Genomic DNA, 26,476 nt, shown 5'->3' with positions numbered 1-26,476 from the left:
GTACCTTCTCCTCAAACCTTTACCCTCTCAAACACTGGACGACAAATAAAAATGCATTTTATGTGGATTTTCTTTCATAAAACATGGTTTAAGTGTACAAAGGTAATACATGGAGGCTAGATAGGATAGGAGACTAGTCAATTAGTCATACTCACTCTATAATTGAAAACAAGACGCATTGTGGTTGATTAGACCTATGTACTTATGTAATATAAGACACTTTATATAAGTAATATTAATATTGTTTAATATTTATTCCTCTGTTATTCATTGCTCCTATCGCTTGGTTATTTGGAGCGTCCTGTAGTGTGTGTTTATTATTAGTGGAATGCCAAGCTATCTATTCACAGTACAATAGTAGTGCTTGCCGCCGCATCGGTCCGGTCAGCGGACGGTGATAACGAAATTATGATGAACTTTATATATTTGCATTGTTTTATACTCTTTGTGTTATTGCACGGGTAAGTTTTCTGTTTTAATTTTATTTTTAAGGTCAGAAAGATATGCTGTATTCTGTAGTACCTATATCATTATCTACTTATCTTCTTTAACAATTAGTTTCAAGTATTCCTGACCCGCCTTCTTCAAAAATTATTGCCTAAATACCTAATAAGTAGGTATGGAGTCTGATTTTTTATTGATATTGGCAAGATAATGCATCTTAATTGAGGCAACGCGTGAGAGAGTCCAGCTTTAGGACGAAGAGGTCGGCTCGACTGCAGTGATATCACTTATTCGCAAATTCCTAATTGTAAAAGGCCGGCAACACACATGCAGGTAGTCTCCGGTGTTGCGAGAATCTACGGGTAGCGCCGATTGCTTACCATCAGATCAACCATCTTTTTCTATGGTATAAGCCGGTAAACGAGCAGGCGCCAGTCGTGGCAAGCAATCGGCACCACCCATGGGCACCCGAAACACCAAATTCGTTACAAGTGCGTTGCCGGTGTTTTGGGGGTTAGGAATATAAAGGCTATTGTAGAATCGGAGATTGAGAAGATTGGGAAGGGTTGGTAATTGGACCTCCGGTAACCATACAACGAAATACAACGCAAGCGTTGTTTCACGTCGGTTTTCTGTGAGGTCGTGGTATCACTCCGGTTGAGCTGGTTCATTCATGCCGAAGCATGGCTCTCCCACGCTTAGCGTCACTGTACATATTATATACGCCACACACCATATTATGTACGTTTGGCGCCTATACCTACCGTATAAAGGCCTAATACATAATAGGTATATAAATTAGAGATTACACATTATCATATCAACAGACGAACGGACATCCAGTTCATCGTTTGTTTTTTTTATTTATTTAGGTACTAATATTTTTAGTAGGCACGTAAGAGCTATGTTAAATCTAATTAACAAATGATGTAATAGTGGTAAGTAACGATGTTCTTTTTGCAGTGTAATATCTGATCACCGCAATGTATTGGACTCGCGAGTATGTTTTGATGATAAATTCAGTTTCGGCGTCGCCACTGCATCGTACCAGATTGAAGGCGCCTGGAATGTGTCAGGTAAGGTTCATTAGCCAATTTACCTATTTACTATTTACCGATTCAGCATTTTGGCGTTTTATCGTAAGAGTTCATTTCCATGTCACTGCATCATTGGTTCTTTTGTTATTCTACTGATGCAATTCGTATGGAAAGTGTAGTTTCTTACATAACTAAATTAAGAGCTGCGGACTACCTACCTAGCGGGTTTACCGGGGCTCCGGGTCGAATCGGGGCCCGGTTTTTAATCAGTAAGTGTCTGACACTCCCGTTCGCCTCAACCAAGGCAGGAGAGATGATTGGATGATTTTGCCCCCTTAAAAGAAAAATATTAAAAAAATTGCTATGATTGCTGATATAATAAAATAAGAGCCAGCGTCTCCTCTATAGCGGGGTTCCTGAATTACTAGTCTCCGCTGTCCTACGTATCTTCTTAAATTTTACAGGTAAAGGCGAGAGCATATGGGATAGGTATACCCATGCGCACCCCGACATGGTGGTCGATCGCTCGAACGCCGATGTGGCTGATGGTTCCTACTACAAGGTGAAGGAAGATGTCGCATTGATGGTGAAGTTGGGAATCGGCTTCTACCGGTTCTCTATTGCCTGGTCTCGGATCTTGCCTATTGGGTTGAGCAAGTTAGTAACCCATGATTATTTGTACGAGTAGAGAGTTCATTTTTGTTTGTAGCTTCAGTATTTACGACCTCTAACCTGCCTTCCAAGCGTGAAAGGTTTTTATTGTTCAGCATTTATTCATTTCTCTCTCATTTTTTCATCCGATAGGTTGTTGTCAAATGTAAGCTCTACTTACCTAAGATTATTTTACTTCTGTTTATCAGTTACGTGAACGAGGATGGCATCAGATACTACAAGGAGTTGCTCGCTGAGCTCCGTCGCAACCACATCACTCCTGTAGCTACCATGTATCATTTTGATCTGCCCCAAAATCTACAGGAACTTGGCGGGTGGACCAATCCTATTATGGCTGATTACTTCGTTGACTATGCTAGAGTAAGTTAGTTTCTTATTTTGGGCTAAGTAGGTAGATGATAAAGTTCAGCGGTTACGGCGCGAAAACATCATCAGTACGTACTATTTATAGATCTAGCAATAGCTGTCTATTGCTAGACCTCTACCATAGGTAACCTGACTGAGGTCTCCAGCTTTTTCCATTAACCAAAACGAGCCATTTTACGAATATCTAGAAAATGATTTCCACTCCAGAACACGTCTATCTCCTGAACTTCTATTAGTCTAATTCTTGTCCAACTTGTTTATTTTTTATCAGGTACTTCTAGACACTTTTGGCGATGAAATAAAAATCTGGTTGACATTCAACGAGCCATACACATTCTGTGAAGATGGGTACGGTGGTATAGAGGCTCCGGGTGCCAACTCCAGTGGCTTCGAAGATTACCTGTGTGGCCATAATGTTCTCCGAGCTCATGGCATGGTGTACCGCATGTTTGACAAGGAATATCGCAAGAAAATTGGAGGTATGCTTATCGAGAATATCAGTTGGGTTCTGGTTGCCATATGAACATCTATAACAGTCAAGAAAATAACAATGTTGTTTAAATATCCTTAGGCGAATGGTAGGAGGGCAAATGCTACCCCCAATAAAATAATTGATGTTTGTCTGACTGTAAAATGTGGAAAGACAATTTAGCGAGGATGCCAATCTTCCTATACTTTTTACAACTAAATCGTTTTAACTGCATGTTTTGCTTTCTGTGTGTTTCAGGACATATGGGTATTACATTGGATTTCTCGTGGTTGGAGCCCGCTACGACATCAGTAGAAGACCAGCAAGCTGCAGAAACAGCCAGACAATTTTACGTAAGTATTTATTGTAGAATAACTCGATGTTATAGCATATTTACTCAACACTATATTGATATTACCGACTTCTTCCAGTTTGGCTGGTTCGCGCATCCAATTTTCTCAAAATATGGAGACTATCCGCCTGTAATGAGAAGCATGATTGACGCAAACTCCAAGCGACAAGGCTTCTATCACTCAAGACTGCCTTATTTTACTTCTAAAGAAGTGGAAATGATACGAGGGGCCTACGACTTCCTGGGCTTGAACCACTATACCACGTATCTGGTGAAACATGGCTCTCGAAGAATTAGTCTACAGCCGTCATTTATAGACGACATGAATGTAATAAAATTCCAGAGAGATGAATGGCCTAAAACTAATTCTTCGTGGTTGAAGGTGAGTTGAATTATATGTATTTCTTAGTTAGATGATTATGTTAGATGATCTATAGCCCGAATCTGCATCATAATGGTATGGAATCTAATATTCTACAGTTTACCAAAAGGTTACCCTTTTCCCTTGTTATGGTGAAAATTGTTAGATTTTTTTACAATTTCTGTAAAATCATCCTAAAGTAATGATTAAACACAGTATTTATAAATTAACTGATGAATTCGTGATAAATGTATATAACATTTTTTTTAATAGAAATGTTACCTATAAATGTTGAAATTATGATGATTTTGATACCTACTATTTGAAACAATGTTACCAATTACTATGTAAGTACTTTTGCGGTGCCCAATAGGGCCCATAGTTGGAACATATTACTGTAAAATTATAGATCACACTGTACACAATGGATGCATTAAAGTGATTTTATTTGATTTGAATGTTTTTTTTGCAGGTGGTACCATGGGGTTTCAGGAAAGCTTTGAATTGGGTGCGGGTGAACTATAGGAACCCTAAGACCTTAATAACTGAGAATGGCGTGGCGTTCGAGCGGGGCCTGCATGACACGAAGCGGGTTAACTACATCGATAGTTACCTCCGATCCTTGCACGCTGCCATACATCAAGACGGGTGTTACGTTATCGGCTACGCTTACTGGAGTTTGCTGGACAATTTCGAGTGGACTAGAGGATTTTCGTAAGTAGATATTGCTGTGGTTATTCTTTTGTACTTACTGAATTCTTTGCTATGGCTTGACTTGAGATTACTAGTAAATATTCTGATCTGTTTGAAAAATGCTCGGAACCCAGTCCTCTGAGACGTATAAACTGTATGTTGTCTTGTCTGTCGGTATGAGACACAATAGAAAACACATTGTCTCGCGTAGATGTGCGTTCGGCATACTACTATGTACTTATGTGTAGATGTCGTTGGATTCAATAGAAGCGCAGCATGGTAATTGAAACATTTAAAACTAATTACCACAAAATTTCTGACAATAGTTAATTTTCAACCGTCTCTCATCGTAAGAGAGTTTATATTTCAGTGTTTGTCTATTTTTTTATTGCAGGGAACGTTTTGGCCTGCATGAAGTAGACTATCAGTCTCCCAACCTGACCAGGACACCTCGTCTCTCCGCGAAATATTTCACCAGTGTAGCGAAGACTGGTTGTCTGCCAAACAGCTATGCTGATTACACTTATGATATTTAAATATTTTCTATACATAAGCATACCAAATAATGTAAAATAACTGTGAAATTAAAATTAAACTTCTAAAACACAATTAACTAAACTGATTTTTTGTGGTAAGCATAGATAATGTTACGTGTTAGTTTATTTAATCGTCTGACATTTTAAGTTTTTAGAATGAATAATATTTTAACAACTATTTTAATTACTGACAAATTATTTTTTATAAATTAATAAACTTAAGTAATTTATAGGTAAAAAGAATTAATTATTTTGATAAGCGTCTGTTGCCTTCTTTCTAGATCACGTTCTCTAAACAAGAATGTTTTTATAATCCCCTAGTTGGTGGCACTTAGCCGTTTGGTCTCGATAAATCATTTACTGTTGCTCTCAAATAATATTTAAACCATTTTGACCAATACTTAGAGGTATCAATAACATTTGAGAGGAACAATAATTGATCTACCAAGACCAAACAACTCACTAGCGCCGAACCAAGGCCAATCACATACACCTTCCACGCAATTTCTATTAGATATTATGTATGTATTTAATAAAAAAGGTAAACTAATTCACATAGAGGCAAATAATAAATTACATCTCAAAAATGTGTTCATTTATTGATTTCTCTTTATTCATAGTAGAATAACTTAAAATTATTTAACTGTTTACATGATTTAACCACGATAATTAACGTAAACTACTTTCTAATAAATATTACGCTATATACAAATAACATTGTAGTATTACAAATAATTAAAATTCAAACTTTTAATTATTTATAATTAGGTACAGTTCTGCTTATAAATTCGGATTTTAACTAACATTATATTAGCTGAAACTTTGTAATTTGTAGTTTTTAACAAAAATAGACTCTCTTGTAGGTAGCGTTGAAAAAATATTGTTATATAGAAAAATATTTACATCGTTAAAATGCATTTGAATCATATTTTGTAGCTTTATCTTATTGTCTTCGAAAACATGTATTTTTCTACTCCGACATAATTAATTTAGAGCTAAATATAGACGTAGCCTCTTACTTTAAACATTTTTGGCTGAAGTCTTAGGAATATCAATGTTTTACTAATATCATACTACTACAATTACATTAACTTTTCTTTCTAGAAGAAAATCAGCCATTTTTGTGTGACAATATTTATAATAATTAATTAGTTATTTCGATCATGAAAATGACGAAGTTTTCTATAACCAAAGGCACTTTATAAGGCTTCATTAACAAGAGAAGGCCTTTTATACTAATATCAATGAATAATATTGCAAACATGTTAATATCATCATGCAACATTTATTTTTTTATTAACGTTTCAGACTGTTATATTTGACACGTAGAGGGAGCCACTATCGATTAAAATCTTATGAGTCCCACAGTTGCTGTTAAGTTTGTTTATTAGGTCTTTTAACAATGAAACTGCTGTTTTTCATCGGTAATGGTAAAAGGATAATGTTGTAGGTTAAATCTTTTTTTATAGGACATGCAGTCGTAGGCACTGTATGCCTAATACAAATATGTATGAAGCTCTCTCCTTCTAAATAATGTAAAATAAAGTACAACCTTGAATAATTTCATTGGTCCAATGACGGAGCAAGTTTAAAATAGTGTCTACCAAAATTTTGTAGCTATTTTAAAATAATTAACGTTCTGAAACATTTTGAACAATGTTTTGTTTAAATTAATGTGCATGAGGTTTGGGTGTTTTAAAAATGTAATAAATACTGTCGCGCGATCCGCGCCGGCTCTTAGTCTAAATACGAAACGGGCAGTTTCATGGGCGCCGGCAAGATTATTTTAAGGAATGTGCAACTGCAATCAAAATAGAGCCTACTGTCCATAACCGAACGACAATAAGCGGCCTACAAATGACAAATACTTGCATCTTACTTATAAACAATACAAACTGTCCCCGAAGCGCCAACGACAAATTCGACGCGCCGCGTCACTCGTGGACAATAGACTTGTCTAGTCTTTTTTAGCTGGAAACTAGTTTTTCAGGTATTTTCAATTTTAATACATAATCATACGAAGGATCTGTTAAAACATTTATCTGTTCTGTTAAAACATTGATCTGTTAAAAAACAGGTCTATATTATATTGATTTTTGACTATTAGGAGTGTAGCTGCATTTGCTTGAACCCTGAAGGCGCCCATGAGTGGTTTGGCTAACTTTCTAATTATTATTACAATCGATACGGCACCTTAATTTCTTACGGACTTATGAAGCTGGTCCAAAATTTCTTTGGTGTAAGTAAGTAGTAAGCCAAACCACGTGATTTATCTCAGAGTACGTTCAGATAGCACATCAACTTACCTCAAACTTTAGACTATTACTTCACCATAAAGTCGAAAACACATTGAACTGAATTAGCAACACACAATTCTTTGAAACATTTTCAACCTTATGGCTTTGTAATAAAGTGATAGTTTGAGGTATTTTGACGTAGGTTTGTACGTTGGTAAGTAGTGTCTCAAGCCTGTGGCATCTTGCACTGGCTGCAGTCCTCCATGCCGTCGTTGAACTCTTCGATCTGGAGCGTCATCTCGAAGAAATTGTACTTGTCGTGCACCAGCCTGGTAGCTTCTTCCAGTACCTTCTGCGGACTAACTCCGGCACCTGGAAGTATGTAAAAGGATGTGTAAGTTATTTACTGGACTGATCATAATATGCTTACTTGGGCGACTGTACATATCGTCACCCTCCCGACTAACTGTCCTAACTACCAATTGATGTTTTTCCAGGGCAACCGTTTTTCGGTCGGGCGTTACAGTTAAATTACTGTAGATGCGTTATTTGTGGCTTTATCAATGAATTAAAAAGTTTTTTTATATAGGTCTTGGCTTTGTAGTCGCCCTAAAGCCCTAAGGTATCTATTTAATGTCAGTGCAGATACGTCGGTTTGTGAGATACGACAGTTAGCGGGGAGGGCGACGATATGTCTGTGCAAGTATGTATATGTGTTTTGAAGTATGTATTGGGGCGTATGTGTAATGTTGTGTGTGTGTATACGCACGTATGGCGAGATGCGCGGAGAGCGCGGTCTTGTCGAGCGACAGCGCCCACATGCGCAGGTTGTGTACCCGCAGCACGCCCGGCAGCGACAGGAACGTGTTGGCCACCTCCTGCAGGGGGAGGGAGGGTCGTGATTAATAGGCTACTTTCCTACTAGTCAAATTCAATACTTTTATCGAAATGTCAAAAACGATATTTTCTATGAACTTTGTATGAAATAGTGCGTTATGACGTCATAAGTTTTTGACGTCAAATAGCATACTTATTTCTAGAAATTTAGCTAGAAAAAATCGAAAATTAAATAGTTCATCAAATTTATGAATGAGAGTGTGATTATTTTTTAATATTTTATTGTATTGAAAAGTTGTAATAATTTATTTTTGACCGAGGAAACTACCCAATTATCGTCATCCTCAATGTCAGTTACCAAGGCTCGGAACCGGTTTAAAAAATACCGGTTAATACCGGTTTATATCGGTTTTCCTCCGAACTTTTCTTAAGAACGTGAACATTAAAGAACTTTATTTTAACCTAAATTAACCGGTTTATTCGACGAGGGGCATGTCGGTACACGCGTTGAAATATTATTATTGAAATAAGCTGAACAGCGCGCGGCGTTTCTTTGATGTGCGTCGTATTAACCGGTTTTTATTGCTCTAAACCGGTTAATCCGAAAAAACCTTTATGAAAATACTGTTCCAAATACCGGTTTAAAAAAACCGGTTTCGCGAACGAAACCCAATGTAAAGGTTTTGCGTACAAGTACATAATAACTGTTTGAAAATTTAACCGGTAGCCGAGCCTTGTCAGTTACCAACACGATGAATGGATACTACTAGTCTTACCTGGAAGTCTACGCCCCTAGGTGATCCTTCCATGAGCACGAGGAGCGTGTCCTTGATGATGTTGAAGGTGGTGATGAGGACGAGCACGGAGAACAGGAACGTGCAGATTGGGTCCACCAGACTCCAGCTCGGCTGTGAGAGAACATGTATTTAGTTGAAAACTATTTCTTTTTGAATTTTTGTGGAATAGTAATGACTTTTACTGCCACTAGACATTTAATGATTACTTAAACTATTCCTCAGTAACGATTTGGTCCGAAATTTGGACTAGGTTAAGTAACCATTAAATCATTCTAAATACGGTGGTTAAATACTTTAATTTCAATCGATATTTATACATAGACATACTACACCTTAAAAAATTAAAAACTATAAAACTCACAAATAGATTTTGAACTTTATTTCTTAGTCAACAAGGTTGCAAATCCAATAATTGTGTCACATTTTAGTAACGTTTCATGGTATTATGAAGTACTAGCTACTTCCGCGCGGTTTCACCCGCTCTGCTGGGCTCCTATTGGTAGCCTATAACCTTCCTCGATAAATGCACTATCCAATACACAAAGAATTATTCAATTCGGACCCGTAGTTCTTGAGATTAGCGCGTTCAAACAAACAATCAAACAAACTCTTCAGCTTTATAATATTAGTATAGATTATAAAGGCGTACAAACCTCGAAATAAATGACGATGGCGGCGATGAGTACCCCGAAGCTCTGCAGGAAGTCTCCCAACACGTGTATGAAGGCGGCGCGGACGTTGATGTTCTCCTGCGCGTGCGCGTGCGCGTGCCCAGACGCCGCGCTCTCTGCGTCCGAGTCTGCGCGCTCCTATGGCACAATTATATTTAGTATACATATTACATTTTAGGTTGCAATAAACCGAAACTGTACAAATAAAAATGGACTATAAAACTATATACGCTTTTGAAAGTTGGGTAAAATTTAATTCGATATATTTGATCTCAAACGTGTCAGTAAGTCGTTTATTGACAATTTAAATCTCCACAAAAATGTACGAGCAATGTTTTCTTGGTTCTAAATTATTGTGTAGGAATACAGTATAATGTAATATTTAATAAATATAAGGTTATTAGATAGGTACCTTGTTGTTAAGTACGGGGTTGTTCCCTCCGTGCGAGTGTCCGTGTCCGCCGCCGCCGTGGCTGTGGCCGTGCTGGTGGAGGGTCAGGCCCATACTGGAACATTCAACAACCACTTATAGAAACGTATAATAAGTCAAGGTTACTAAAATCGAAGGAACTTAGTAAGCTCTAAGCTAGCTCTGCTTTAAGCAAAGAAGGCAGGCGCTGCTTTCTTTGAAGTTCTTACGCCCATTTAATAGGCCCACAATTCAGTAGGTAGAAAACTTTAATTCTACTTCCAAGTCAGGTCAATTTGAGACCCATACAGTCACTTGATTAGCAAATTATTAACGAGTAAAAGGGTCATATTTTAGCTTACTATTTACGGTCTAAAAATAATCTAACCTTTAATTTAAGAGCATACACTAACTGTTGTTTCCCATATTTTTAACATTTTCTGTATGTATCTTAGTTGAATTTTTATCCAACTCCTTTTATCCATCGTCAGTTTGAAGCTATACTTAAAGGTAACTCACATAAGATTGACGGCGACTCCAACAGCGGAGGTGATGAGCATGACGGTGGCGTTGATCTCGAACTGCTTGTAGATGACGCGCTGCACGGCCATGTACACCAGCACCCCCGTCACCACCCAGATCAGGAGCACCGATGTTAGCGCGCCTATCACCTCCGCACGGTACCAGCCGAACGGCATTCTGTGAAATAAGACATTTATAAGAATTATTCATTCATTTGCAGACTGCAACTGTCTTATGGTTGAGAAAATGCCTCTTTTCACACAAAGAAGGGTATAACAATAGTTGCTACAAACTGAATAAGTTACTTATAAAGACTAGTTCATTGTATAGTGTCAAAATACTAAAACATGCACGTAAGAGGCTGAAATATGTACCAAAATTCCTGAAATTTGCACTAAACATGATTGATTAGATACATCAAAACTATTCCGAATATAGACCAGCGAGATCAAAATCGAAGTTTCTGCTATGGTTTAAACGAATTCAGAACTGTTATTTATTGGACAATTAGATCATAGAAGTGGCTCACTAAAAGGTAAGCTTTAATACTGCTGGAATATATTATCACTTACCGTCGTGTAGCTGGTCTGCTGGACACCCATAGTGAGAACAGTGATATCATAAAGCTAGCAAAGTCTGTAAGAAGGTGGGCAGCATCTGTGGCTATCGCTAAACTGTTTGATAAGTAACCACCTGGAAACATTAATTACAGTCCATTATTAACCATCATAATCTCAATTAATTGAAGCAAGCTGATCATGAATAAGAGTTCCGTTGTGACTCGAAACTAGTAGAGCCTTTCTCGAATGATTGTAAGTCGCACATTTTTCAAATAAATTGGTAGTATATCTCATGATAGTTATTATACAAAAAACACAGTTCTATTAAAATTAACTTTCGATAAATAACCTAAAAACTCTGACTGACTCAAGAACGCAGGTGTACCTACACTTTTACTTTGAAAGACAGTGTGATTCATTTCATCATAGAGCCGCATACCATGAGTATGCAAAACAAAATAATTACATAAGACCCCCTTAGGTATTTTAGTCATGTTTCATGAAAACAATATGAAAATTGGCCACGTGCCATATTGATAACCTACATTAAGATTACATTGTAATTTGTAACGTATTTGAAATTCCTTCAACGTAACTATCCATGCCATTGTTTTCCAATATAGTATTTATTATTTACGATTCGGTACGGGCTATGTAACATGTTGGGGAAATAATATGTGTAAGAATATCTGTGAGACGGATTGTATAAGTATTGGCTTGTGCAAGTTTTGCTTTTTGCAAACGCCAGATGGCATCACTGGCGTTTAAGGTCCTCTAGCCAAAAGAGTGGTTGGCTGTTAAATTTTATTATTATACTTACCAATGGATTAAAAATGGCATTGAAAATGTCCATATTTTAATTACCTACTAGTAATATAACTTGATGTTACTCACCTACAATTTCACCTATCATAAATATAACACATAATATGCTGGCGATGATCAACTTTCTTCTTGCCCTTTTGTCTATTTCTTCGTTCCTCGTTCTGTGACAATGCCCTGAAACAACAAATCATAAACATGAACAAAAGTTTATTGAAGTAGAATACAAGAATCGATTAATATGCCAGGTACTCTACAGAGAGGTTTTGTATACCGGTTACTTTGGAGTTTGGAGTAACCTGATGCCGATGCCAAGAGGTGACGCGATGGGAGAGTTGAAGACTACCCTTATGCACGCTACATACCGTACAACTCGTAAGGCTTGTAGGCTGTTTAGACTTACGATTACACATTTAACAAGTTCAGGGCAGCAGCGTTCTCTGAAAAATCTGTAAACTGCCAGCATAGCGTGAAGATTATGAGAAACCTCTAATGTAGAGGAAGCCTATAGGCTAAAAGAAGACTGTCTCGGGCTGTATAAAGTACTTTATGATGATGAATCTAATGCGCATTCAACAAGGCATGTGCGCATATCTATAACTATACGTACTACTGTTAATAAAATAGTAGTAGTTAGAAATTTATATTTCTCGGTAAGTAATTTACACTTAATAAACATAACTCATTACTTACGAGCTATCCGATTAGTACTTTTATGCATCAACACGACATTACTTGATACGGCACCACGGTGCGACCTTGTCTGGTTAGTTGAATCGACCGAAAGACGGATTGACATGAGTCCTATTCGCAGACGATCCCAATAAATAATCGATTGTATATTAAACCGATATGCCGATTTTGGTTAAACACATCGATTGTCAAGTGTAACGGAACCGCCACTTGCGAAAACACATGGTCCCTTAAGGTAAACACATCCAAAGGCAGTGAATTTATGTACATTATACGTATGTACAATCACAGTAACGTTGGCGATAATATTCCCCTATACTTATTGCTTTAGGTCTCTTTGCAATAATACAACGGATTTTAACAATATTTACTTTAATATCATCACTTAGATTCAAAGCTGTCATCACGACATTGACAGAAGTCATTTCAACTTTTTTTTCTAAACTGCTAATGGCTAAGAAAAAGTATAGAAGTATTGCTGATAGTAAACCCCAAAGCTTAATATAGATGAGCCAAATGCTAAAAAGCCAAATTGATCATATCTTCAAAACATCAATATTAATGAAAAATTAAAGGATTAATTGAAACGTTAAAACATGTGATAAATGAAACAATAGGCTTCAAGTACCACGACCTTATATGTAACTACAGTGCGACAACTAGATAAATACCCCATGTCATAATAACATGACGTCACCGTAACTGAATTCACAGCCTTCATGGCGATTAAGCCGGAGATACAATAAATATAGTAATGGCAGTAGAGGCTAGTACATATCCTTGCATTTTGTAAGCAGGATAAGTCATGAGCCAAATAAAAAAAGAAAGGTCACTGCTTAAGCCCATATTGGGAGCACTTTAGACCACCAAGAAGCGTTCTGCGTAAACCAGATGCGCAGATGATGTTCAATGAAACATGATATGAGAAGTTTGACCTTTAAAGAACAACAAGTTGAACCGAAGTGGACGTAATCAGTAACATCCTGGCATAAATATTCTGTTCTGTTTTTCGGAAGTATGTTGGAGCTATCCCTTACGATATGAATTAGCATAATGAACTTAATATATTAGGAACGGTAATGCTGGTAGTGGTAACACTAGAAGATGACCCGATACGGAGTACCGCTGTACATGACAAGCAGTATTTAGTTTCTAATACCTATTACTATAGTTGCTATGATGCGGTATGTATCTGCTCATTTTTCTGGGTTCTTTACTTACTTTCAACTTCTGAAATGCTTCCATTGCGTTGCTCGCCATCGTCTCCGTCTGCGTTGGTTTCTATGACCGCACAGCATCCTGTGGAAGGGTTGCCGTGCACGCAGAATATGACCCGGCGACCTCTTGCCGGACTGTCTGTGCCGTACGATACTTTGCCCTCTTTAAATCTGAAAGAGAAGAATTCGTTGAGTATGTTGTAATAACTTCTTGAATGGTGATAAGACTTCGGTGTGTCTTCTTAGAGTAGCCAGACCAAACCAAAATTCAGTGTAAAAAACATGAATAAATCCTATTCATACACTGTTTCTTCAGGCGTAGATTTCCAGAACCAGAAAATTTCGGTGTTTATAGAAAACATCGAAATGGTTTTGTCTAAATTTTCTACGTCTTTTCTTTTAAGTGTCAAGAAAAATCGCTATAACTATTTGCGAAATATTAGACTCAAGAAAAATTGTTAACTATACCATTAAAAAAAGCAGTGTTAAATTCGGTACAATCACAGCTTAACACCAATTGAATTAAATTAGCTATCTCAACTACGATGCTGCACGTAGTATCAAAGGTTAATTTGTATGAAGGTGAAGAGTGGAGTTCAAATTGAAAAACACGGGAACAACAGCTGTACGGAAAGCGGAATAAAGTCAGTTCCTCGTCACGGCTGGAGGCTTTCTTGGTAATGATGCTGTGTTTTTGTCGTCAATCTAATTGTCTCTTATAATTAAATTCGCATTACGTTGCAATTTTTTCATGGATTCTACGTAGTTACAGACACCACTACTCTTGCAGTACTTTTGGGATGGTATTAGGAACATTAACATGATACAGAAGACGCCATGCTGGCCCACTTCATTGCATTAACTATCTAGTCTATTAAATCACAGCAAAATTCCTGATAAGGTTCCGAACTTATTTTCTACAATAAGTATTAGGATCACGTATATTTGCAACAATTTCGAATCAAAAAGTCGTTAGTTCGGTTAGAACATTTGACAATTTATCCATTTATCTGTTTAACCAGTTTAGTTCTACAATTTGAAAGAGTTTGCTAATTTGTTGTAATGCTTCGTAAAGTAAATAATGGTTTGTAACTACGGAACGGTTTGAACCATTTGAGAAGAGTCTATAGTACCTATCTACTTTATCAAATGTGACCATTATCTAAGAGAAAAGTCAAGTTCATGGTTTCTCCAATGACCTTAACAGTACATTTCCATAACCATCCAATTCCGTTCTAGTCACAGACAATAGTGAATCTGTGGCGACGGAAAACATGTAGATTATCCCATTTGTGCAGTCAGCCAGCCAATCAGTGAATAACAACGTTTACTATCATTGCAGATAGCTATCAAATCATCAAGCAGACTGGTGTTTACTACTAGTATCTAGTTAGGTAGATATGTACTCGTATTATGTACTTCGATAAATATCGTTTTCCTTTCTTACATGTGGTTCGAAACTATATTGGAGGGGAAAAATAACAATGGATGCAAGTTTTGTAATGTTTTGAACGGATCACATATTTTCATATTTTGGTGAGGAGTTTTAAATTCGGATTGTTTCGTCAAGAATCGCAATTTTACGACTAACGTGTGGGAATAGTAAACTAGCGAAAATTTCTGAATTTTGATTTGTATCATTCTAAAAATAAAAGATTTTTTTTCGAGAACCAAGAAATCCTGTTGCGAGACTTCGGTATAAGATACAATTTCATTGTATATTACATTGCGATCTTTATTTAAATACAAGGAAAGCTACAAATGTTCATGAAAAGTAACAGCGATTCAAAACAACATATTATATTACATTAAATCGCTTCGAATATCACATAATTTCTATCTCTTTATTATCTATAGATAACTAATTAGTGTTAATTCTTTATGTAATGTATGTATGTGAATGCAAAACATATGTTATCGTAGCTAATACAAGTGATATTACATTATAAACAATATGCTGTTATCTACATTTAATAGTACTATCGTGAGATTACGCGAAACCTTGTAAAGTTCATGTGAGTTAGTAGTGGTATTGGTGGTCTGATACTGTCTTTTTCTTGAAGCTCTAAAAGAATACTACACTTTTATGAGATATGCAAGGAAACATTAAAGTAGTTTTGTACTTTGACGTTTTTTCTTAAATGCAAAAATCCATTGAACAGATTTTATTGATGCTTGGCATGTGTATAAACTATAAGTTGGATTGGATTACTTATTTTTGTCCTATTCTTTAGATTAAATTCTTTTAATTTCTTAAAAACAAATAATAATATGACATAATTAAAAGTGTTACACGCAGTAAAACGGTGTCACTTATATACAAACATAACCCATTTCCTTGTGTTTTAAGCCTTTAATACAAGCGAGATAAGATTTGATGTCGATGTTATTTCTAATGAATATACAAATAAATGTTTCTTTGAACTAAAAATGTTTACACATTCATAATCAGATACTAAGATTCTCACTTTCCCAGAGATATAAAGTAACTATATGTATGTGGTAACTGGTGAGAGATAAAACTAGGTACCATAGTCGTGTTATTTTAAGTCATAGAGGTTTGAGATAATATCAGCTGCATTCAATACTTAGTAGATGATTTTAAGCAACCCTTGTCTCAACGTTTAACTTTTAAAACGACCAATAGAACATAACAAATAGAATTCATTATCTCTGGTCGAAATTGCAATAACGAATCATATTGTCATTCTTAACTTAAAAGGTCAGCGTTGCATGTCTTCTCATTTAATGTACAATTACGTCGTGTCTACTGGTTTTAAATTTAACAGACGTCATCGGTGAACTAATTAGGAAAACCTAAGTAAAAAATAAATGAACAGTAGCTACAAAATTATTTCACCTCACGATTTACCGATAGCTACTTAGTAAGAGAAATATAAAAATATCTACATAAGGTGCTCGAGCAGTGATAATTTCATTTTTTATCAGTGGCTTATCAAAATCGTCGGTAATGTCAGGTATCGAAAGATTTTGGGGCAGTCGGGTTTAACGACCTAATTACAATGGAGCCACTTGACCTTGTTCAGGGCAAAAGGAGGGGAATCACGTTCACGTGATTTAGATAAGGTGTTTGTCGTCTTCGCAGTGTAATAGCATTTAATGTTGCAACGATTGAGAATGCTTCCCCTCGGTAAAGTTCAAGATGTTGAAAGGCACGTTGGAAGTGGCTGCTTCGGTTGCTTTATTATTGTAACAAGGTGGTCTCAAAGTAAACTAACTATATAATCATCGTTTAGCCAAGAGAACCGTTAGATAGGATAGTAATGGGATATCAGGCTAACACAGAACTTTTCAGAACTAGCAGCAAAAAAGTATCAATCTGTGAATCAAAAAGAATTGTCTCTTAGACAGTGACTGCTAATAGAAAAGAATGAGGATGATCCAAGAAAATTCACTAACTATTGCTAGTATTAAACAGCTAAAAGTAAAACATAACAAAGATCACATAACCTCAGAGACAATAAAACTAGGTGTCACTATCATGTAACAAAAAAATCGATAATTTACATCCGCATTACATAAATATTGAAGGAAACATAAAATATAGTGTTGGTTGCTCATGCGCACCGTGGGAGCGTGCATTGTGTGTCCACATAACATGTGAGTAACTCCACACGTGGACACAGTTGTAGCATTTTGCAGACAATAGCGGTTACTATGGTTATCATAATAATTGAGATATTATTTTTGTTTGTATTCCTGCGTGATGAATGTTTTTCTAGCCAATCTGCCTAGTAAGTAGGCAGAAGTAACTATCTAAGATACAGGGGATATTTATAATGTAAAGTGACCCTTAACTAAGGCATGCAAAACAGTTATTTGAGTAAAAACCTAGCATTGTACATATTTGTGAAGTGGATTTTAGGTAATTTTAACACATACGTTTTAACATTTCATTGACGTTTAGCTCCTAATATAGTGTGGTATTATTTTTGGAGTTGTTAACATCAAGATTCTATAAGGCAAAGAAAATTCACACATTAGCTTGGGGACAGTGTTTTCAGATGTGATCAGGTAACGATTTTCAATGAATTTGACTCCTTTAGTTGTTGTGAACACGGTGGCTAAGTTTAAAAATTAGAAAAACATGTTCTCATTTGTTATGGCCAGGTAAGTTTCACGGAAATGAAACAGTGAGTAGTACTAATCATAATAAAAGATAAAAATCCTAATAAAAGATAAAAATTGTTATCAATAGCTTTACCGAAACTAAACGTACTACATTTTGAAGTCGCGTGTTTTTCTCTAATTTAAGCATGCTACCTGAAATAGTTATCTACCGGACTGAAGTGTTATCTTTCAATCGATTTTAAATGATGGAAAATAAAGCAATTTGATTGATTGTCGCGGCTAATATTTCCGAGAAAGGAACGCATACATAAATACAAAATCATTGTTTTATGAGACACTACAAAATTCTGGAATTTTAAACAAAACCCGTAACCGTAAAGTTAGTACATACGTAACTGCGAATTTCATATTCAGGTAGTTTTCTTTCTCTTAACGCTTCATCAATTAGGTTGAGATTCGTATCGGCACAGGCATTGAACGCCTTACCACAGGCATTGGGTTAAACGGTTACTAGTTACTTATATGGAGTACTTCTCTTCCCTCTGCCATCGCTAAGACTGATGCCACATTCTTGGACTTAGGTAGTCTTGTCGAATTTTGAACCACTAAACATAATGACAGACTGGCATAGATGTTCTCATAATTATTTAGATAGACGGTACAGTGTAAATACATCACTTATCTAATAGACAGGGATTGTAAAGCAAACGAAGCGAGGTCGTTAAACGGGTAAACAACTGAACGTGATACACGTTCATTGAAAATTCACTTCAAAATGTTAAACATAAAAAAATAACTTCAATTCCTGATGGACGCTACTATAGTACTTATGGGACAAACAATAAACCACATAATTGCATGACTGACAGACACGTGTCAGCAAAATGGTTATGATACGTAGATAATAGATAATAGGTTTTTGCTAATAAGTAACTGACAATAACTAAATACAAAATGGAATTTTGCAAATAATATTATTCATGTGGTCTAATGATATTATTCATGTGGTAAAACTGTGGTCACGTTTCGTCTTTAACTACTGTAAAAGAGTATTAACTAAAATTGTTTTAGCGATAACAATAACCTAATTTTCTCATATATATAAATAAAACTGGTAAGTAAGACGCGCAAAATAGTTACATTAGAAATTGAGGTAGTTTAAGTAATAATTGCGACTTAATTCAAATAAAAACAACTAAAATCTAAAACTTACTGCAGCAAAGGCTTGGAGTCTGTCATTTTGCTCTAAAAATCACTACACAACACCAAAAAACCACAATAATACAAAAAAATACAAATAAAATCTCTTATTGAACGTCAAACTGTCATATTAATAGCGTAACCGGGTGAATACTAATTTAAATCTAATAGCTATTAAAGCTATCGCACCGTTATCTCGGCACATCGAGTAAACCACTCCCTGCACAAATTGTAGGTAGGCTGATAACTGCAGCGACTACCGACTGATAAGCAATATTACGATGGGAATGGTATGTAAATATTGTTGTAGCAAGGACCGACTTCTAAGAAGGGTACTTTGATACATTCACAAGTCACAACAGAAACAAATGAATCGTGTCGTGTGCCTACTACATACGGTATGAATCCATAATTATAACATTCCCTGAATCATCACAATACTTGTTTGTGCACCTAAGCAGTGTTTCGAGAATATGGAAATGATTTGCCGTTTCATACTGACTTAAAGGTGACACTGCTAATCATAAGAAGCAAGTACTTTAGAGTTAATTTAAAAAATTACAGTTGTAAAAACGTTATCTTGGCTTTATCGTGAGGATAATGAATGTATTAAAAGTATTGATAGTAAACAATTGAGTAATTACTATATTACAGTAGTTTTAGAGTACAATTTACTTTCTTTCAAAACATTTTTGTTACCTTGGTAACTATTGCACAACTTTTTCATAATTTAACTATGAGCTCAGTAGATGGAAATATTTAATTAAAGATTGATTGTTTGTTATAATAGACATCTTCATTAGTATCTTAGGATACTTGATAAGTTAATTGAGGGAAAAATTGTACATCAGTTATCATAGGTAACTATAATTTTTCTAAAAGTCCGCCCAAAACTAGTAGCAGTAAGGTAAGGTTTTTAAAAAAGTCAAACGAAGTTGTCACTTCTAACTTCTGTGCACTGTGGCCTATCTTATCATAATGTCCGGATTATACAAATAATCGAAGATTATACATTTATCTACCAAAGTAAGTACAGGTTACGAAGGGACCCATATTTGTAGAGGGTCTATAAAAGATATTGGGACGACCATAGATAGCTATTTGTCATGAATTATGAATGATCGACCTTTTCTTTCATGGTCATATCGGACTGATTCGCGAAGTAACCATACTTCTTTAGTTCGTAATTCGTGATATGCAAGAACTGTTATTGATTTCTTGGTATAATCCTGTAATTTCACTTCCATAAATCGTGTGAAACTTTGCACATTGTGGCCTGGGGGCAGGCTGTAAATGTCATAGACTTTAACTGAAATGATATTGCAAGATAAAATATAAAGAAAAGCGATTTAATACTGCTTCCCGGATGAAACTCCTTAACAAATTACACAATTATTTTTGATACAATTTAGACTCATTCAACGTACTTAATTGCCAAAATGGTCTAGTAAGCAGTACGCAGTACAAGCCTACGAGCAGACAAATTCTTAAAACAAGAATTAATGCATCTATTTTTAATATTTCTCAGTAAAATATTATCTACCATTTCGTTATAACTAAGTACAGAAATATTCACTCAGACGCTTCTCAGTAGTAAAGAAACGTGTGGTTGGTGTGTAATCAGCGCCTAGCGTACTTCGCACGTTTATCTAAGTAATTGTGTGAAACGCATGCTATTTTAATTGATGAGGCGTGATCGTGACCATCTACTGTGTCGTGTCAACATTTAATTAGTAAAAGGTCGGCTATATCGCATTTCATTAACAATTTTGTTACGGATAGTCCGTGTGTTAACATTGGACATGCGGGCATTTTCATGGACATGGGCAGGCTTAGACCTTCCTTTCCACGGATAGACGACGACGTCCCATGGTTGCCTAATTCAGAATATCTAAAACATTGTCCTCAGAGAAGACGCATTTTTATAGTAACTCAAAACTTCTTGATTATCATCTATACTAATATTATAAAGCTGAAGAGTTTGTTTGTTTGTTTGTTTGAACGCGCTAATCTCAGGAACTACTGGTCCGATTTGAATAATTCTTTTTGTGTAGGATAGCGCATTTATCGAGGAAGGTTATATGCTATAAATCATCACGCTACGATCAATAGGAACCGAGCAGAGCGGGTGAAACCGCGCGGAAGTAGCTAGTGTTGCATAAAATGATTTGCAGAGCCTCTGCTTTTGCTTATCGGGTTTCATTATGACTTTTATAATTATGAAGGTCCAGGAACACATGCCTCTTTTAACAGAAAAAACCCGTTAAGTATTTAACGGGTTTTTTCTAGATTCAAATCATAAACATTCCTAGAAAAGTCTTAACCATGAATTCACAGAACAACTTGCTTAAGCATGGCTGTCTTGTAAACCTTTACCTACTGATGAGGATCACCACACGTGTGGCACTAAAATGATCAAATAAGCATATGCACATGTACCTAACTAAATAATAATGAATGTATGCATAATATGCAAGATTTCTATGTAATATGAATTTATGTGCGTCAGTATTTGCTATCATATTCATAAAGCATGGCATATTAATGTCCTCGTTTAGGTGCAAAGTACCCGTTATGATAAAGCCAAGTAATTATACAAATAAACTTTGTCACATTATAGCTGCTAATTTAAGGGTCTGTGGTTCACCTCGTTGGAGACTACCATGTGTTTAAGTCACTATTGATGTGCTTGCTTACCGTGAATGTGACACACAATAGACTTAAGATGTGGATAATAATGTCATTATCAACTGGTCTCGTACTCTGTCTTCTAAATATTATAAGAAGTTATTACTTTAAATTAATGGAGCCCTTAATCAGTAAAAAGATTTTTAACTATTCTGTTATTCTCATTATGTAGATATTGGTTATAGTTAAGTAGTTTTATCCCCGAAGTAGAAGGCAAAGGTGCACATTGTGACACTTAATGCTACTGTACTATGTACACCTACTTTGAACATTTGTATTATAGGTCTTATGTAATAAGGGGTGACCCCCTTGCCATATACTGGGCATAATGCCAGACTTCGAAAAGCGGTAAAATGACCAAGAGCTCTAAATGCCCGATACGGGAATCGAATCTCCCAGCAGTACTTATAAGGAAATACTATTTTCTTACACGAGATTACTATCTATTGACACAGCCACAATGTAACGTGCTTGCATAATTGCACACAGGTTGCAGTTGTATACTGGGTACCTACCTACCTACCGTAGTAAAAAGCAAAACTTATCGTAAATTAAGATAAGATTCGTCACAATGCATTAAAATTCATAAAACAATGCACTAAGATTCTTAATACATTGTGGCGAATCTGAGCGGCAGAACTTGATAAAATCTACACAAGACTAGTACCACTGTTCAGCTGTAGTTATGTTAATTACAATGTAGGTATCTTTCTCGTGGCCTTTGTGAACAGAGTTCAGAACGGTATTGTATTTGAACCAAATAGAGCAGTAATTTACATAAACTGTCTGTCATCTGCCCCTCATTATTAAATAACGGTACGGATCAGACGTAAATGTAAACCGTCTTAAAATTTTTTGACAATAGTTAGTTATGCTACTCATGAACAGTCTTACAGCACGTAAAATCCAGTTTAAAAATGGCTAATATACCAATGACATAGAGTAATATTTGTTTTTTATGAAATATGCAAACGAGCAGACGGGTCACTTGATGATAAGCGATCAGCGCAGCCCATGGACACCAAATGAGCAACAGGTGCTTTGCCGGCTTTTTAAGAAAGAATACGCTCTTTTCTTGAAGGTTTGAAGGTCGTATCAGTTCGGAAATATCGCCGACGACAGCTCATTCCATAATTTTGCTGTGCGAGGCAGAAAGTTTCCTGAGAAGCGCACGGTTGTGGCCTGCCAACCATCTATATATCCTACAAAATACGATGTTCAAGCCAATTGTTTCTAAAACACACCTAACTAATTTGTTCACATAACAGTGCTAAGTCTAATTAAAGCTTTAAATTAGCAATATCCAAAATGGGGTCCCGCCATTTTGACGATAACTAAAACCTATTACGTACCATTTGAATAATATTAGTTCACATACTTACACCAGACGTGATAATAGCCAAAACTACAAAACCGAACAATATTTTTCACACCGAATGATGTATTCGCGTGAAAATTTCATTTTCACAGTCAAAATTGTACCATTCAATATTGTTATAGATTTAAAATAAACAAACTGTTCAAGACGGAGTGTGTTAGTATTTTTTTAAAGAACAAAAATGAATTCGTAATTGTAGTATGATCTCATCGTGTGAAAATCTGTCTGTCACTATACCTATATTATGTATACCAAATTACTTGTAAACTGATGATTAAACATGTGACGTTGAACTCATCATACTGTTTTGGTAGCATTTTTCATTACTTAAATACTCATATTCCACTGAGCTAACCTTTAGTTAGTTCTGAAACACCTGTACCATGTACCTTTAATGCTTGCATTTTTTTCTAGTAATCTACGTCCATGGGCTAACCGAACATTGATTCATAGACACCTAAATCAATAAATCTATCTCTGTGCTTATCCAATCGTATAAATAAATGCTTCTTCAGTTTCTGCCATTTCCTTGAGATGAAAACTACATTATCCTCATAAACCTTAATTAATAACCAGTACATAATAGTAAGATTATTATAATTATATCTCTCCTTCTACGATATTTATGTTCACCAATAAAGTGCAGATATTTACAACAGTCAAGCATTGCGGTCGAACCGCACATCACTGATACGGCACGATTCACGTCCCATACACATATAGAATAAGCAGTATTACTTCCGATGATAAACTTTCTACTTTACATAGAAATCGAGAATCATAATAACTTTTTCATCCTCTGAGTCTGCACGAGTTTCCATTTTCCATTAAGAATACATACATGGAAAAGTAATATTTCTCTTTGTGATGAACAACATTATTTAGCACATAAAGGTTGCGATGGCGATGGTTCCTTATTTTTAACTTTGCTATTTTAATCATACATCAAATGCTCTGCTCTCCTCCTGGTTTTTAATTGGAAAATCACAATAAACTTTATTTGTCAAGTCATAAATCAAACCTAATCTAACCTTTTCCAAATCACTTCTCATTGGAATCGCATTTGTGGCTACCAGACTGAGGTATCTAGTTAATAATGCTTACTTGCTCATATGGAAAAGAATCAACTAGAATCTAAGCCACATTAAATTAAACCTTAATTTAAATACAATACGACTTTAATGACAACTAACAATATACGATCAATATGGAAGTGATTGATTTACCATCGTGTATAGACCCCATCATATCAAGCAGCATAACTGTGATTCTTTAATAGATTTCCAGCCTTATAATTTTATGTATAAAGTTGAAAATTAATCAGTGTAGCTATCAAGCCCAGTTAGGACTAGACACAAATATTGACAAAGAGCTATCTGCCACGTTTTTGACGGGTTACACAAACAGTTGCTTCCTGAAATCTGGTAGAGTTCTATATAACATTATGATTTTCTAAGCACAAATGTACCTAGTGAGTCATTTCCTGTTATTTACTTGGATAGGTACGACATAAGAATTTGACAAAATACTTCTTGAGTTCTAGGTAACTATTGCGGCCTACACTGGACTGACAATTACACAGATTACACTGGACAATACAACGCGATTTCTAATAACCCTGACCACTGGTCTCTCGGGTATATTCAATCGTCAATACCTTTCATTCAGGTAGACAAAACGTAGGCCATATATTATGAGTCACAGTATAAACCAAAACTAAGTAACATAAATATTATTGGTATTATAACATAATATTAAGAAAATCTAGTCAATATTATACAATTTTAGAGGTTAATTAACTTAGAAACACTAGATATTTATTAAACAGCGTTGAATATTGAGAGGCATGAATAAGTACCGACACTAAGAAACAATATACAATGATCTGGTAAGCCGTAAGAGATTCGAAATCGATTTCGTTCTCTTATTCAAGTAGTTAATTCCTGGCGATAATGCATAACTTCACGTGTAAATAAATTATATTAAATGACGTCGTAAGATGTTATCTAGCTTATCCAATTGCCCGTATCCTATGCTATTAACCCAAATTGTAATTTCACAGGTGAATCTACAGTCGAACTAACTGACATTCATGTGAGATTCTATTATTGTAACTAATTACTTGATTTAGTTACCAATGCTAACTTAGCAGACTTTTTCCAATGCCTTCTACATTCGATTATAGAAACCCAATCCCAAACTATGGAGTCTTTTAGAATAGAGCATTGAAAAAGGTCTGCCTCAGGGCACTATTTTAGGTCCTACACATTTTTAGTGAATAGAATAGTTAATTAAATAGACTTTAGTTACCCATTCACTATTGTTTTAACAGCAATAAACCATTATTATGTCTATTCTATTCTATAGATACCTACATTAATGCAAAACGTAGGTATTTAAATGTTATCAATACGTGACGAGTGTCATGTGAAGCAAGCACCCACTCACCTACTTTAAAATTTGGTTAATCTTGGTATTGTTAGTAAACACTGTAAAAGTAAATATATATTGTAATGTTCAACTTAGTTGTAAGACTTTGAACTAAATTATTTAAGTTTAGGTACATCAGAGGGAATTAGTTACTTAGTCAATAATTGGACTCGTTCACGAAAGAATTTGTCGATTACAGTTTAAGCCGTTATTAATCATTGCCCTGAACAATACTAAATACAGTGTTTAAACAATTACGTGACCCGTAACCCGCATTAGCGAAGAATTTATTTGTGCAAGTCCATAGTTCTCAATGAAATCATTCATCAATGACCTATTTACATTATGATATCAATCACAATTAGATAATGAATCATGTATTCTTAATTTATTGTCTCGTTGGTCAAGTGCGACTGTTGAACGCGAGAAGACGAAAAATTCAGAGCTGTTTTATTCCTAAAGCAAACTATACACTTGCCTAGGGCGCTAGGTTACAGGGGAACGAACGTCGCGACGCCGCGAGACGCCCGTGCCTCTAAAGTAGGTACCTAATTTTAGTCTAGTCTAGTCTAGTGTAGTCTATGGAGGTGTTTGCCTAGGGCGCTCTTTAAGTTTAACCTGCCTCTGCAAACACCTAATATTAGATGGCGACCTTGAGTGAAAAGTAATTTCTTAAAAAGCGTATCACAGGCATAGACATAGGGGCAGTAATAACTAGTTAGTTAAGTACAACACATTTACCTACTGTTTGAAATGTCAAATACAAGATACGAAAAATTTTCAATTGAAATAACTAGGTAAACTAAATTCTGCTTAAACAGAACTACAAGTAGGTACCTAAAGGCCAACCAAATTGTTACAACAGTTATCTAGCAGTAACCACACTTCACACTAGTCAATGAGAGATAACAAATATTTGTTATATTATTTTATTTGTTTATCTTCCATTGCTATTAATTAAATGTAATTGAATCAAATTGCCTGATAAACACA

General features: G+C 35.6%; 2 protein-coding genes across 5 annotated transcripts in view; one reads left to right on the top strand and one right to left on the bottom strand.

The window, feature by feature from the left end:
- The first annotated feature begins 270 nt into the window (after nt 1-270).
- LOC118274029 (myrosinase 1-like) lies at nt 271-5,003 on the top strand. The gene is made up of 9 exons (XM_035591368.2): nt 271-461; nt 1,408-1,520; nt 1,946-2,138; nt 2,342-2,513; nt 2,791-2,998; nt 3,247-3,341; nt 3,420-3,722; nt 4,174-4,415; nt 4,789-5,003. Exons 1-9 carry the CDS (start codon nt 409-411, stop codon nt 4,928-4,930), a joined length of 1,521 nt encoding a protein of 506 aa, XP_035447261.2. The 5' UTR covers nt 271-408; the 3' UTR covers nt 4,931-5,003.
- A 505-nt stretch (nt 5,004-5,508) lies between these two features.
- The window catches only part of LOC118274039 (zinc transporter 2), a 122,717-nt gene continuing 101,749 nt past the window's right edge, over nt 5,509-26,476 (bottom strand). For 3 of the 4 annotated variants that reach the window (XM_035591388.2, XM_035591397.2, XM_035591379.2), the window contains 9 exons: nt 13,700-13,866; nt 11,858-11,962; nt 10,976-11,096; nt 10,401-10,580; nt 9,885-9,978; nt 9,455-9,610; nt 8,781-8,912; nt 7,937-8,045; nt 5,509-7,539 (listed from right to left, as the gene is read on the bottom strand). In XM_035591388.2, the coding sequence (XP_035447281.1) occupies nt 7,394-7,539; nt 7,937-8,045; nt 8,781-8,912; nt 9,455-9,610; nt 9,885-9,978; nt 10,401-10,580; nt 10,976-11,096; nt 11,858-11,962; nt 13,700-13,866 (1,210 nt within the window). In that variant the 3' untranslated portion in view covers nt 5,509-7,393. Of the gene's footprint in view, nt 7,540-7,936; nt 8,046-8,780; nt 8,913-9,454; nt 9,611-9,884; nt 9,979-10,400; nt 10,581-10,975; nt 11,097-11,857; nt 11,963-13,699; nt 13,867-19,000; nt 19,243-26,476 lie in introns of those variants that run through there. The other variant, XM_035591407.2, reaches the window with a different exon arrangement.

This window comes from Spodoptera frugiperda, chromosome 15 (assembly GCF_023101765.2).
Source record: "Spodoptera frugiperda isolate SF20-4 chromosome 15, AGI-APGP_CSIRO_Sfru_2.0, whole genome shotgun sequence".
Classification (NCBI taxonomy): domain Eukaryota; kingdom Metazoa; phylum Arthropoda; class Insecta; order Lepidoptera; family Noctuidae; genus Spodoptera; species Spodoptera frugiperda.
Note: the sequence above shows the minus strand (reverse complement) of the source record. Positions and strands in the feature narration are given on the sequence as shown.